This window comes from Gossypium arboreum, chromosome 6 (genome assembly GCF_025698485.1).
Source record: "Gossypium arboreum isolate Shixiya-1 chromosome 6, ASM2569848v2, whole genome shotgun sequence".
NCBI classification, from domain to species: Eukaryota; Viridiplantae; Streptophyta; class Magnoliopsida; order Malvales; family Malvaceae; genus Gossypium; species Gossypium arboreum.
This window is the reverse complement of record NC_069075.1, coordinates 125,410,390-125,424,873: the sequence shown is the minus strand read 5'-3', so window position 1 is coordinate 125,424,873 and position 14,484 is coordinate 125,410,390. Positions and strand designations below refer to the sequence as shown.

Sequence of the window (14,484 nt, the reverse complement as noted above, 5' to 3'; positions counted from 1 at the left end):
TAGGAGACCTGCTACGGCGTTTACGGCTGAGAAAGATGAAGAAATGTCTAGATTTTCAATTACATCATTTTTTAACTATTAACTTTTATGCTAATTCCAATTTTGTCTCTTGTTCACATTGTTTTCTTGCTTATTTCATACCCAAACCGTCCAGCCATTAACCTTTGGGTCTAATTGTTCTTTAAATCTATCTTTTTAAATACTTAAGCTATTTACTCACAATTTAACAAATTTTGAGCTATTTTCGATTTAGTCCTTTTAATTAATTAGCTATCCAAACATCAAAATTTTCTAACGAAACTTTAATAATAACTCAATGACACTTCATAAATATTTATAAAAATATTTATAGCTCGATTTTCAAATTCGAGGTCTAGATACCTCGTTTTTGACCCGTCTGACCTAATAAATTATTTTAATTCACTAATTTCACCATTTCACAAATTCTTCTAAATTCTTACTTGACTCATAAATATTAAGTTAGTATCTTGTTCAATCTTATTTGTCCGATTTAGTGATCTCAAATCACCATTTTTGACACCACTGAAAATTAGGCCGTTACATTCTACCTCGGATTTATGGTTTCGCAACCACTGTTCCGTTTAGGCCCTATTTCGGGATGTTACAGTGATAGGCTCTTCACCTCTTCCATTGAAATCTGTAATGGTCATTGTAATAGAGAAACCCAAGAACCGTATAGAAAAACAAGTAACCATAAAGAAAAACTGAAGCAAATAGCAAAGTAAACAGAAGCAAACTAAAGTTGTCGATGAGAGAGAGATAACAAGACACGATAACAGTAAAAGATGAAAATAGTGATATTAACAAATTGGAATGTAAAAAAGATTAGTCATTGCTAACTCAAATAAGCTTAAAATTGTTGGTTTATATGCATGTATACGTATGTAATAAGATTTCTAATATTTTATGATTGCTAACACAGTTAAAACTCAAGAAAGCATTCTCTCTAATGCATCATACTCAAGAAAACATTCCCTCTAATAGATCATTACATTACATCTCATTGTTATCACTAAACTTAGAATTTAACATAATTGAATAAGCTAGCATATCAAATTTTATATATAATATTAACTCATGCATGCGCAGATCGATAAACTAATGAAAAAATAATTATGAGACAAGCAAATTGTTTATTTGCCATATTTACATTTTACTATAAAGAAGTTAAATCTGTTTTTTTTTTTTTTTTTACTTTTTATAATAAAGAATTAAAAGTGAAATTAATTAAAAAAACAAGTTTTTGGACGAAGTATGATTGTAGCAGCGCCAGCATGAAAACAGGATTCCACCTTAAAATAACGCGCTCTCTGAATCCTTGGTAGTTTTTTCGTCAGTTTCAGACGCAAAAGATTCCGTGGGATTCATTATGCACCAATTAAAAAGACACACGTGTACTAAAAAGACATTGTGACCCTGCCCCATTGGAGTACATTGAAATTAATGTAGTCTTGGCTGCAACAGATCGCTCCTGATTACATATAAAGTCTAGTTTTAGGGTTTATATCACTTAAGTTTCTCTAAGGCCCTCATTTTCCTCGTTCATTTTTGTCTCGCTCAAAAAATCCAATGGCGGAAACAGATCAGGCGCCGCCGCCGTCGGACCAACTCGCCGCGCTGAACTTGACTGACACCGTTGAGAAACACGCATTTTCTGACCGTGTCCTGATCCGTTCCATCGTGGGCCGGCCAGATGGCGGGGCTGGCCTTGCTGGGCAACGAGTCCGGGCCGGTGGTTGGGTAAAGACAGGGAGAGAGCAAGGGAAAGGAACTTTCGCCTTCTTGGAATTGAATGATGGGTCGAGCCCGGCGAACTTGCAGGTGATTGTGGACGCCGGACTGGCTGTTCTGAGCAAGCTGGTGGCGACCGGCACCTGCGTGGTGGTGGATGGGATATTGAAGGTGCCACCTGAAGGCACGAGGCAGAAGATTGAGCTTCGGGTCGAAAAAGTGGTTTCTTTAGGCGAGGTGGATCCTGCTAAGTACCCGATTCCAAAAACGAAGCTCACGCTTGAATTTTTGAGAGATCATCTTCATCTTCGAGCTAGGACCAACACGGTATGAATCATTACTCAAATTGAATGCTCATCCCTTCTTTTTACGGAACGTTGAAAAATAATACTATTTCCCTGAAAAAAAAGCTTAAAATTTTACTACTACTACACAATATTGAAGGTATAGTTATTAATATTCCTGACAAGTGAACAGTGCTGAGTTCAATTGGAAACCAAATTTGGTAAATTTAGGAACCTTTTAATGCTGTGCAATAGGTATTTTGCTATTTGTTTTGTTATTTTGTAATTCTTGGTAATTATATGTGGATTCAGATTGCAGCCATTGCTCGAATTAGGAACGCACTTGCCTTTGCTACGCATTCATTCTTCCAAGAGCATAATTTCCTTTATGTGCACACTCCAATTTTAACTACTAGTGATTGTGAGGGTGCTGGTGAGATGTTTCAAGTCACAACTTTGATTAGTGAATCTGAAAAGCTGGAGAAGGAACTGATTAAAAACCCTCCTCCATCGGAGGTTGACATAGAAGCAGCTAGGCAAGTTGTGAGCGAGAGAGGAGAGGCTGTTAAACAGCTTAAAGCTGCCAAAGCAAGCAAATCGGAAATCACTGCTTCTGTGGCTGAACTTAACAAAGCAAAGGAGAATCTCTCTAAGCTGGAGGAGAGATCTAAATTGAAACCTGGGATTCCCAAGAAGGATGGGAAGATTGACTACACTCAAGACTTCTTTGCCCGCCAAGCTTTTTTGACAGTTTCTGGGCAACTGCAGGTTGAAACATATGCTTGTGCTGTTAGTAACGTGTATACATTTGGGCCAACTTTTCGGGCTGAACACTCTCACACTTCAAGGCATTTGGCAGAATTTTGGATGGTAGAGCCTGAAATAGCATTTGCAGATCTACAGGTATGGCTGGCATTTATAGTACTCCTTTACTTTCATCTATGTAGAAAATTAAGTGAAAAGATTGGATGCTTTTACAGGATGACATGAACTGTGCCGAGGCTTATGTGAAGTATATGTGCAATTGGTTGCTTGATAAATGCCTTGACGATATGCAATTCATGGCTAAAAGTTATGATAAAGGTTGCATTGATCGGTTGAGAATGGTTGCTTCAATTCCCTTTGTACGGATATCATACACAGAAGCGGTGGAGCTTTTAGAGGAAGCTGTGAAAGGTGGTAAGAAATTTGAGAATGAAGTGAAGTGGGGGATTGATTTGGCTTCTGAGCATGAAAGGTATGCAAGTCTTTTTAATTATTTCTTCTACCTGCTTTAAATGTTGAGCATGAAAGGTATGCAAGTCTTTCTAATTGTTTCTTCTACCTGCTTTATGTGGATGCTAAAATCCTATTTTGCGTTGGCCTTGCAGATACTTGACTGAAGTTAAATTTCAGAAGCCCGTTATTGTTTATAACTACCCAAAGGGAATAAAAGCATTCTACATGAGGCTCAATGATGACTTGAAGACTGTTGCTGCTATGGATGTCCTTGTGCCCAAGGTCGGCATTTACTTCCTATTCTGTCATTACATATTCATTTACAATCTTACCTTTTTGCTTTGTCATGTTTTCGAGTTAATATTTTTCAAATATTTCAGGTTGGAGAACTAATCGGGGGAAGCCAAAGGGAAGAACGTTATGAGGTCATTCGGGAAAGGTATGTAGGAGTGTTTCCCTGGTTCATGCCATGATGGTATTTTTGTTTTGTACTGCTGAGCTGTCATGGTTTTATCATTGGCATTGGATATTGAAAATAATAATGAACATGAGTTTGTTGCTATTCCTCGCAGAATTTTGGAGGTGGGGTTGCCTCTTGAGCCATATGAGTGGTATCTTGACCTGCGGCGATACGGAACTGTTAAACATTGTGGATTCGGGCTAGGCTTTGAACGAATGGTTCTCTTTGCCACTGGCATTGAGAACATTAGAGATGTTATTCCCTTCCCAAGATATCCGGGAAGAGCTGATCTCTGATTGGATTTTTCTAAGATGACGTGAGAAAATGGTCTTGATTTTCAGTTTAATACTCATGGGTTTTAGTAATTTTTGCGCATTGGCAATCATATTACGTACTTTGAAAAGAATTGTAAAAGTATAACTGTTTCTTAATTTTTGTTCTTTCTCTGTTCATCCTTAACAGCACCACATGTTTGTTATATATTGATGTTAGTGTTATCATCTAATGCAATAATATATACGTCTTCTTTACCTCATGTCTAAAACCTACAGTTTTATCTTAGTAACAAATTAAATGATAAAACTACCGTCTTGAGTAATATATGAAGCCTGAGTTAGAAACAAGACACTGTCTGATTTCCATGGGAAGTAGTATGTTTTCTTTTGTAATTCTTACAAAGATCAGAAAAAAAATGAGCTCAAAAGGCAGGAATTTTTTTTTTTGAAGAAAAAAAAAAATAAAAGCAATACTTGCTTTCTTACTAATGGAGATATTTACACATCTTATATATGCTCAATTTAAGCAGCATTCTAGCTCATCTAGGCTCATTTTTTAGCAGAATTTATCTTGTTTAGCATGATTAGAATTAGAAGCAACTTTAGCTCTGCTCTTCAAAGACCTGTTAACCAGTAATTCTCAGTGGAACGAAAATCACATCTTGACACCTCTTCTAGCTCTTCATTTCTCTTCTCAGCCCTTTTTTCAGTTTTTTTTTTCTTTTTTTCTTTTTGGTAATCTACAAATGAAACATGGTAGTTCTAAGTTACGTTGACCATTGCTTTGAGAACCCGGAGTGTGCTGCTCGATACGCCAACCTGTTAACCAGTGCCTGGAGTGGATGACGTTCCTCATGTACGTGTGTTTGGATCCCTCTTTACAAGTGTATTATATCTGTTGGGGAGTCTTCCAATGGACTTGACATTGGCCAAGGAAATACTTGCGCCGTTTCCTGTTGGGGAGATAAATAACACATGTTGAAATTCTGAAATTCGGAGCCGTTGGAGCGGGCATAGAATTTGACCGATCAATGTTAATTTGCTGTGGGTTTGGTCGAGATGTTGTAGGGAGATAGCAAAGATTAGTGGAGGAGGGCTTTCAACGGTGAGGGCTGCTGTTGCGCCCTATATTGAGTATTGGTGATTGTAGGTGAACGATAATGTTAGGTGATAGGTAGAAGTAGACCTCTCTTGAATTGATGTATTGGGGTTCCAAATATTTGTTGTTTCAACCCTTGTTTTGCCCTTTGTTTGCAAGGCCCCATTGTGTTCACTATGATTAGTTATTACACGGTAAATTACTTCCATAGGGTTTCGTTGTATCTTGTGTGGGACATTAATGCGCCATAGAGCCTCCCATTTTATATGAAACTGGCTGTTATTGGGTTCAGGGTTGTTTTCCTCGATTAGCATATTGTAGGCAGCTTTTACTGAGAACTCACCTGAGAAGCTATGTTTCCATACATACCTGTCCTCATTTTTGGTTAAAGAGAAACTTCTCTAATGTAGTTCATTGGTCCAGTTGTCTCTCAGTCGATCTTGTATAAACTGGGAACGCCACTGTTTGTTTTCTGTATCTTGCATGTCTGTTAATGGAATTCTCGGTATTTTCTGTTTTTGGTATTGCCGGAGTGCTAGACCGTTGCCGCAGATAGAGACATTGCGGCTTGACCAGATTTAGATATTAAGTCCTCGTAAACATATGTCACGGCCTTTTAGGATACTCTTCCATGTCCAAGAATCCACTGGTTTCGGTCCAACCTCAAGGAAGTTGATGTTGGTGCAGTATTTTGACAGTAGTGCCTGGCCGAAGGAGTGTGGTTATGTGAGAATACGCCATGCTTGCTTACATAGAAGCGCTTCGTTCAAAAGCTCTGTTTGGGGTATAGCTAGCTAGTCCACTTTCTCTTTTCGGACGACATAGAAGTTTCCAGCTACGTAGTTGTAGTTTTTTTTTTGTATTGGAATTGTGACCCCAACAAAAAGTTTTTGATAACTCGGTGTATTTTGTCTATAATATTTTGTTGGGCCTTGATACATGAAGAATAAATTGGTATGGATGTCAAAGTAGCTTTTATAAGTACCAACTTACGGGGAACATCCCAGCGATAGGAGTTTGGCTTTCCCTCCTGCGAGTTTGATTTGAATGCGTTCAAGGGTGGATTGAAAGAACTGTTTCCGTTAAGGATATGTCCCATCTGACATCCCAGGTATTTAAAAGGTCTTTCCGTCATGGTTACACCTAATATGCCAGTTAATCGAAAAGCCCGAGTGTAAGAAATATGTTCTGATCATGATTTAAAGACAAGGGTGCAGTCTAGGGATAAAGACAAGGGTCGTAGATGACTTCATGATTTAGAGATAAAAAAGGGGTTTACGCATACAAGAAATCAAATTCTAAACCTACATATGCAATCTAAGAACAGAAGCTCCAAATTTAAGACTTAACATGCCAGGTTTGTTTTTATTTAATCTACCGTTTTACATACAATTGAGAATGGTGACAAGGCTTTGACAATATTCATGCCAAGACCTAGACTTGGTAATTTTGTTCTTATCATCAAAAAGCTGGGAACCCAACAGTGTCCCGTAATGGCCAAATGAAAACAGGGTTTACCTGGCCTACTTCATAACAATATAATAGCAGCTTAAGCTTCAATACCACGATACTCTAAAATCTGCCGGAAATTTCAATTGCACAAGGAACAAGCTTAAATAGTCTTGACAACAATTAACCAAAATATTCGTAGAATGATGTCTCACAGGTCACAAATATAACACTAGCCAAAACTCTGGGTAAATTTCTTGGTGAATAAATGCAAGTTTTTCATAGAACTAAACATCAATAAATTACTCATCATCATCGTCAATGACCTTAGTGCCCAAACCCTTCAATCCTTCAGCTGGGATTTCAGCAACAGTTACTAGAGAGTAGAGCTCTTCCTTTGCATCTTCATCATCATTTCTCTTGCGAGCAATGCGGACCCTAATCCTTCTAGGAACACTTCGGATCCCTCGGCTCCAGATGTGTTTGTTCAGCTTGACATCGACTCTCACATCCTTTGTCCCCATTGCTTTTTCTGCAAACTTCCTGATCTCCTGTATAGCCTTGGGAGCCTTCTTCTTGAATGTGCTGTTTTACAAGATAACCATGAAGTTAAAAAAAAAAAAAACATACCATAAGGTTAAACATATTCCCAGAAAAAAGTGATACACAGCTGCAGAAATAACTTAAAATTCCACCCAATCCAAAGACAGAATCATAGTTAGATTATCCATAAAGCTATGGCTGCCAAAAGAACAAGAAGCCATATATTAAAATATGTAATATTTGGCATTCAATCTAGCATTATTTTCCTATAACCAAAATCCATTCATACAACTTCCAAGCACAATTAACTTAATTGCAGTGGTGTCACCTTAAGCTATCCGTTTTCACTTGAAGGCATGTACCAAACATTGGAAAAACAATGAGAATCATGAACCTCACTATCATTTACAAGCTCAACCCTATAGCGCCATTTCTTATACCCATGAAAATCATTATTTAGCCAACCAAATCCATTGGTATAATAGTTTAAACTACTTTTCACTAACAATGTGAATAAAGCAAACAATTGAAGTCAAATTAACATTAGAAAATATAGAAAAGAGTAATAAGTAAAGCAAATAACTTCGAAAGAAAGAGGCAAAATTCACAACAAAAATAAAAAAAATAACCGCCAAGCAAAGATCACAATAGTAAGAATAGAAGGGGAAAAAAGAAACAAAGAAAAGAAATTCATTTTTGCTAGTGAGGGAGAGATCAGTTACCAGCCATGGAGGCGCTTGTGAAGGTTGATGGTGTACTCCCTGGTCACCACCTCTTCCTTTCTTCCTCTTGTTTTCTCAACCATTTTCACTCCCTCTTGCCTTAGCCCTTACCTGCATTCAGTTCAAAATCAAAAAGTATTAGAGATCTTTCTTAAGTTCAGAGTACCTCGTTGGGTTTTCTAGGGAACCTGATGGAGGGAAACGGTGAGCGAGAGAGAGAGAGAGAGAAAGAGAAAGAGACCTGGATTGGATTGAAGGAAAGCAGAAGCGCGCCGAAGAGAGGATACAGAATGGAAGAGCTCAAGTTAAAATAAGCACAAATAAGAAAACCCTAGTTTGCATACGGCTCAACAAAGCGGTGCCGTTTCACCGAATATTAATGGACCATGTTATTGGCCCTTCATTGTGACACTTAAATCCATGGTCTCGCGGCCTAAAAACACTAATGTTCACTTTAAAATAGGGTCTATTTTATTTTGGTTATTTTAATTTATTTTTTTAATTTAGTTATTTTAAATAAAATAAGTGTGCGAATCACTGCAGTTAAATTTTATGTTTTTTTTTAACAGATTTCTAATGTGGCATATCAACATATTTAGTGACTGACACGTGGTATTTTTGTTGACTTTTGACTAAAAATTAGGGGTCTCCCTGTAATAAGTCTAAAATATTTTCTTCCAAAACTTTATAAAAAGATCTCTAAACTTTAGTCAAAAGTCAACAAAAAAATAGCATGTTAGTCATTAAATGTGTTAATGTGCCACATTAGAAATCCGTTAAAACAAAATGTAAATTTTAACTACAGTGACTAATTCGCACAATTGTTTTATTTAAAATGACTAAATTGAGAAAAAAATTGAACTGACCGAAATAAAACAAACTCTATTTTACAGTGATCATAAGTGTAGTTTACCCAAAATAAATAAAATCCAACTTCGAATTCGATTTGTTTCATTCATTTACATACCAAACATATAATCTAACACTAAAGCTAGGCCCGAACTCGAAAGCTTGTTCATGTTGATCCAAGTCGGTAATAGTTTTCGAATACAAAAAAAATTCTAATTTCTTAACTATTAGAGCCCGAAAAGAAATTAGAGCTCGAGAAAATTCAAACTTAAATAATTCTAGCTCGAGGTCTATTTGAGGAAATTTGATAATTTTGGTAAGGAATATAAATAATATATTAAAGAATTATTAAATTTTGTAAAGAATATAAGCGTACGTTTGGTTCACTGTAATAGAATAGGGCTGTAATTGAGTAGAGTTGTAATGAAATAAAGTTGTAATAGAATAGAAACTGTAATCAGTAATTCAATTGTTTGGTTGAATGGAATGAAATAGAGCTGTAATAACATTCTTGTATTTGGTTGAATAGAATAGATGTAATAATATAAGGAAAAAAACTTAAATGACCAAAGTACCTTTAGTAGAATTTTTTAGGAAGATGATTATTGTTATTATTATTAAATTTTAATAAAATTATATTTAATAAAATAATAATAAATAATTTAATTATATTTTAACATAATTATTATTAAATACAATTTAATAGAATAATATATAATTTAATAATATTTTTAATATAATTATTATAATATGAATTAAAAATCATAATATATAATATTATAAAAACAATATATAATCTACTTTATTATTTTTAAACGCAATACATATTTAATATGTTAAAATATCATTAGTGAAACAAATAATTTAATTATTCTAAAATAAAAATAATTTATTAGAAGTAATAAATAGCTTGAGAATTATATTTCATATCCAAACATAATATTCATATATTAACAAAAATTACATGATTTCATTAGCTTATATGTCATAATCTATATGTTAAATTTTACAACATCAAAAGTTACAACATTGTAATGACATTCTATCATGTCATTATACCATCCAAATATTACAAACACAAAAAGTTACCAAAACATCACCAACACAACCATGATTTTTAATGGTCAGCAAGAAATCTTCTCAATCATTCCAATCGCATAGAAAAAGGTAAACTAAAAAAAAGAGCATTTGCGTTGGATAGTCTAGAATTTTACTCAACGCGCAATAGCGCTCATCCTCAATTAAACCTTCTGCTTTACATAAGGTTGGGTATAATTTTAGAGCACTTTCTTGAATGACCATTTCTAAGTTTTGTTGAATTAGCACTTCGGAGGCAATGCTCCTATTGATTTTAAGGCCAACGGTCCGTATGTTTTCGGCCAATAAAGTGGCAACATCAATAAATGAAGTAGAAGAAATATGATCACCTGCATCAGAAATCTTTTTATTCTTTTTTGAAAATGTGGAATCACCTTGGTTTATAGGTGGTTGCGGTTGTGTAGCTGAAAGATCCATGTCATCGAAAGAAACATCAGCTTCGCATCCATGGAAATCATATATTTCTTCATGAATATTTGTAGTAGCTACATCCTTAACATCTATTTCTTCAATAATATCAACAGTTGTTTAAGTATCTTTCCCAGTAGCTCGATCTTTTGCGTAGATGGTAGTAAGTTAGTTATAATAAGGGAAACTACAATGTTTGAATTGACCGACTTCTTTATGACTATAAAAAATAAAGAATCCATATTAGATATAAGTCTGGTCAAAACAAGATAATAAAGACTTGAAATAATTCTTACATTTATATATGAGTTTCACACAACATCTTTAGCAACAAGTTGCTTATGCTCGTTCCAATCAAATTCATTATTGTTTTTTCCACTAAGCATGTCATAAACAATTGCCCAATCCCTTTTCAATATCCTAATCCTCCATTCAAGATTAGGTTTAGCCTTTAACATAGCATAGGGTAAAACTTTTTCTAACATTTTTTTTCAACTCATTTAAATAACTGATTTTGAATCTCGTATCTACATTAAGGTTTCAACATTGTGCAAGTCAACCATATAAGCAACCAACGTAGCTTCTTCTGGAACCTATTTCCTTTTGGTTCATTGAGAATTTTAGGAAGAAACACTTAATCGTGAAAAACCTGACATAATTATCTTAAGAAAAAATACAAATTAAAATTAAATTCAATATTATGAATCAAAAAGTCGACACTTTATAAAATTATAACACATGATGAAAAAAGAAAATAGATTATAATTCAACAAGTCTAATACAATATGGAAAAACAGTTCAAACACCACCAAAGTTTCATAAACTAGATACATGAAATAGCATAAACAAATTAATGTTTACTATTTTTACCCTAAACCTAATTAATTTCTAGATGCTTGCCATTCATCGAACATTTGATTGGCTAGTTCTATCCTCCAGGTGGCCCATGCATCCGATCGATGAATATTTATGATATTCGTTTCATCATTATCTATCACATTACTAGGTAATCTTTCTCGGGACTCTGCTTTAATAGGATCAAGACTCATATAGGTTTGAATAAAATTATAGAGTAAACAACATGCAATAATGATTTTATTATGCACCCTTATAGAATAAAATGATGGACTCCCAAGTATTCCCCATCTAAATTTTAATGACCCAAAGCATCTTTCAATAACATTACGCGTTGAAGCATGTTTCACATTGAAAAATTCTTCCGGAGTACTTGGCTGGTAACCCTGACGCCACTCATTCAAATGATATCTTTGTCCTCTAAAAGGCGCAAAGAATCCCTCACAGTTTGTGCATCCAGCGTCAACTAGATAATAACAACCTATAAAAAACTATTTATCATGGTTAATTTCCCCCAAAAAAAATATGATCTTAAAAATTAATTCAAATTCCTCCAATTATGCACTTTACCATGATGAACTTTTAATCCATGTCTCCTACTAATGGTATCTTGAAGAACCCATCCATTAGCAACAGAACCTTCCCAACCAGGAAGAACATAAACAAAATACATATTAGATGTACAAACACCTAACATATTTGTTGCTATGTCACCTTTTCGTGTTCGATATCTAGGTTTATCAACTGTTGGAACCTTAATCTTGATGTGGGTTCCATCTAAAGCACCTAAGCAATTCTACATCACATGTATAAAACTTGGAGTTAGGATACTATATTTAAATCTAAACAAACTAAATTATGTACAAGCTATATATGGAACTCACTCCAATACCTTGAACTATTTTTATCTTGGGTCTGTAGAATTAGTTGTAATTGACTCTATCTTTTTAAATAACACATCTTGTAAGTGTATGATAGCATTTAAAACATTGTGAAATGATCTACTAACGGTTTCCCTGGACCTATTAAAGTGATGCTTGATAACTCGATTTTTAAGATGATGAGCAATAATATATAAGAACATTGTCACTTGCTCATCAACAAACATGTTCCTTGACGAATTCAATCCTCCTAAATTTAGGTCTAGTCACTAGCATGTACAAGTTTTTTTAAGCAAGAAAATTAAAGATCCATAGTTTTAAAGCTATCTTTTGCATAAAAATGGTGAATCTCATAATAAAGAGCTAAGAGATATTTTTAAAATGATTTGTAGTATTTTTAACGAGATTAAGAGGTTCACAAATTCAATTTATCAAAATCTTTAAGTAACTGCATGAATTAAATGGTTGTCTTTTGAGAATGAGGATGAACAATGTTTTTCCGAAGAAAATATTAATTAAAGAAATTGAGCAAAGTTAGAGATTTAGATCTATAATTAGGCACAATTTAGGGGGTTAGGAGGTAGAAATTAAGGATTTAATTAAGTTAAAAATAAGAAATTAAGCGAAATAGATTGTCCAAAATAAGTCAAATAAGTATGTGTGAGTGAAGAGCCGTTGTATGAAAATAAAGAGAGTAAGCTAGATTGTTTTTGAATGCTTAGTAATATGTATATCTTTGTGCGAAGTTGAAAACATTAGTAGAGCCTCAACAAATCAGAATAAAGGCAAGCATAAAGTTGTCTAGTTTGAAGAGCCGTGATGAGTTATAGGTGAGTGCATTTGTATGTTGTATTTTAGCATTAATTAAGAGATCTAGAGAGTTGAAATGACACTTGTGAATCCCCATTTATGGTATGCAAACCTTGACTTCTTCCTTGTGCAAATCCTTGCAATTTTGGTTGAATCGCTATGTATATATACTATGTGATTTTAATAGTCAAAATGCATGAATTTATAATATATATAATTGGCCTTTATTTTGTGTACAATAAATATTAGTGGAGGTTATATATATAACTACACACGTCTTTTTTTAGGGGGTCTACAGCCATTATGTGGCATAGGGTTACATCCGTCTGAAACTTAATAGTATACCACTTCTACGAATAGCTCGTAATGTCTGCATCTCTTCCGAGACCAGGACCCTTTATCATAACTTCCGCTCGTTGCATACCTTGGTCTACTACTGCTCGAATAGCATTTCCTGCTGCGGTTTGAGCAGAAAAGGGTCCCCTTCTTGTACCCTTGAATCCACAAGTGCGGCGGAGGACCAAAAGATTACTCGACCCGTACATCTGTAATAAATAACAATGGTATTGTTGAAACTTGCTTGAACATGAATAACTCCTTTTGGTATTCTCGTGCACTTTTTCGTGCACTCTGCGCCCATTCCTCGTGAACCAACTTTTGGTATAGGTTTTGCCATATTTTATCATTTCATAAAGATAAGTCGAGATATATGGATATATCCATTTCATGTCAAAATAGATCTTCTATTTTTATTTGTTTATCGCTTTCTTTAAGATTAGTTTCTTTTCTTTCAGAAGTTCTTTTTAGAATAGAAAGATTATCCTTGTCTTTGTTTATGTCTCGGGTTAAAACAAATTACGATAATTCGTCCCCTCCCACGGATTAGGCGACATTTTTCATAAATTTTACGAACAAAAGCCCTTATTTTCATAGTTGTTATTCCTTAAATTTTTCCGAATTCGCTTATTGGAAGAAAATAAGTTTTAACTGGGGGAGTTGGCAATATACATATATATGCGTGTTGTGTTTATAATATATAAATGGGGGAGTTGGTAATATACATATATATATGCGTGTTATATATATATAAAATATATATGAGTGCGGCTGTCTATATATTATGTGTGGGTTTTATTATATAATATATATGTCTATAAGTTTTGTTTTATTTAGTATATATACATTTATAAGACTTTAAATGCATGCTAAAATTTGAAGTGACAAATGTCATTAAATAGGTACATTTATATATGTAATATATATTCATATATGGTTATGTAATGCTTGCAAACAAATATAAAAATAAATAATATAATATAGATTTGTATAACATATAAAATTTATTGATAATGCACATTTATGCATGCACGAACTAGTAAGTGAATTATGAGATTTATGATATTGTGATTTTTTATTAGTGCAAAATTATATTATTCTGAAATGCTAAGTGTGAGCTCAACAGTAATGCGAGCCAGTTATATTGTATAATAAAATGTGATTAAATAGATATGTTGGCAATGTGAACACTTAAAACAATTGGATATCATTGGCATGCCATAGGATTGTGAGCGCTCACCCTTTTTTATTATGTGCTAGGCATTGTGACCCAGAGATAACATTGGAGAGATAGAGGAATGTCGAGCATAGCTCCATTCATTATAGATGGTGTGGTGTGTTTGGAGAGTGTGAGCATACATGCTAAACTTATATGGAGGTAGCGTATGACTTTATGATTCATGTGGTGCATTTTAGAAATCCGTTTATCCAATGAGCATTAACTT

General features: G+C 34.3%; 2 protein-coding genes across 2 annotated transcripts; one reads left to right on the top strand and one right to left on the bottom strand.

The window, feature by feature from the left end:
- The first annotated feature begins 1,509 nt into the window (after positions 1-1,509).
- Positions 1,510-6,960, top strand: LOC108486595 (asparagine--tRNA ligase, cytoplasmic 1). The gene is made up of 6 exons (XM_017790727.2): positions 1,510-2,079; positions 2,349-2,939; positions 3,017-3,273; positions 3,407-3,536; positions 3,635-3,693; positions 3,827-6,960. The coding sequence occupies exons 1-6, from the start codon at positions 1,591-1,593 to the stop codon at positions 4,008-4,010; spliced, it is 1,710 nt and encodes a 569-aa protein (XP_017646216.1). The 5' UTR covers positions 1,510-1,590; the 3' UTR covers positions 4,011-6,960.
- On the bottom strand, positions 6,657-8,202 carry LOC108484163 (60S ribosomal protein L31). The gene is made up of 3 exons (XM_017787853.2): positions 8,044-8,202; positions 7,803-7,913; positions 6,657-7,122 (listed from the first exon to the last, which is right to left on the bottom strand). The coding sequence occupies exons 2-3, from the start codon at positions 7,883-7,885 to the stop codon at positions 6,840-6,842; spliced, it is 366 nt and encodes a 121-aa protein (XP_017643342.1). The 5' UTR covers positions 7,886-7,913; positions 8,044-8,202; the 3' UTR covers positions 6,657-6,839.
- Positions 8,203-14,484: the final 6,282 nt, after the last annotated feature.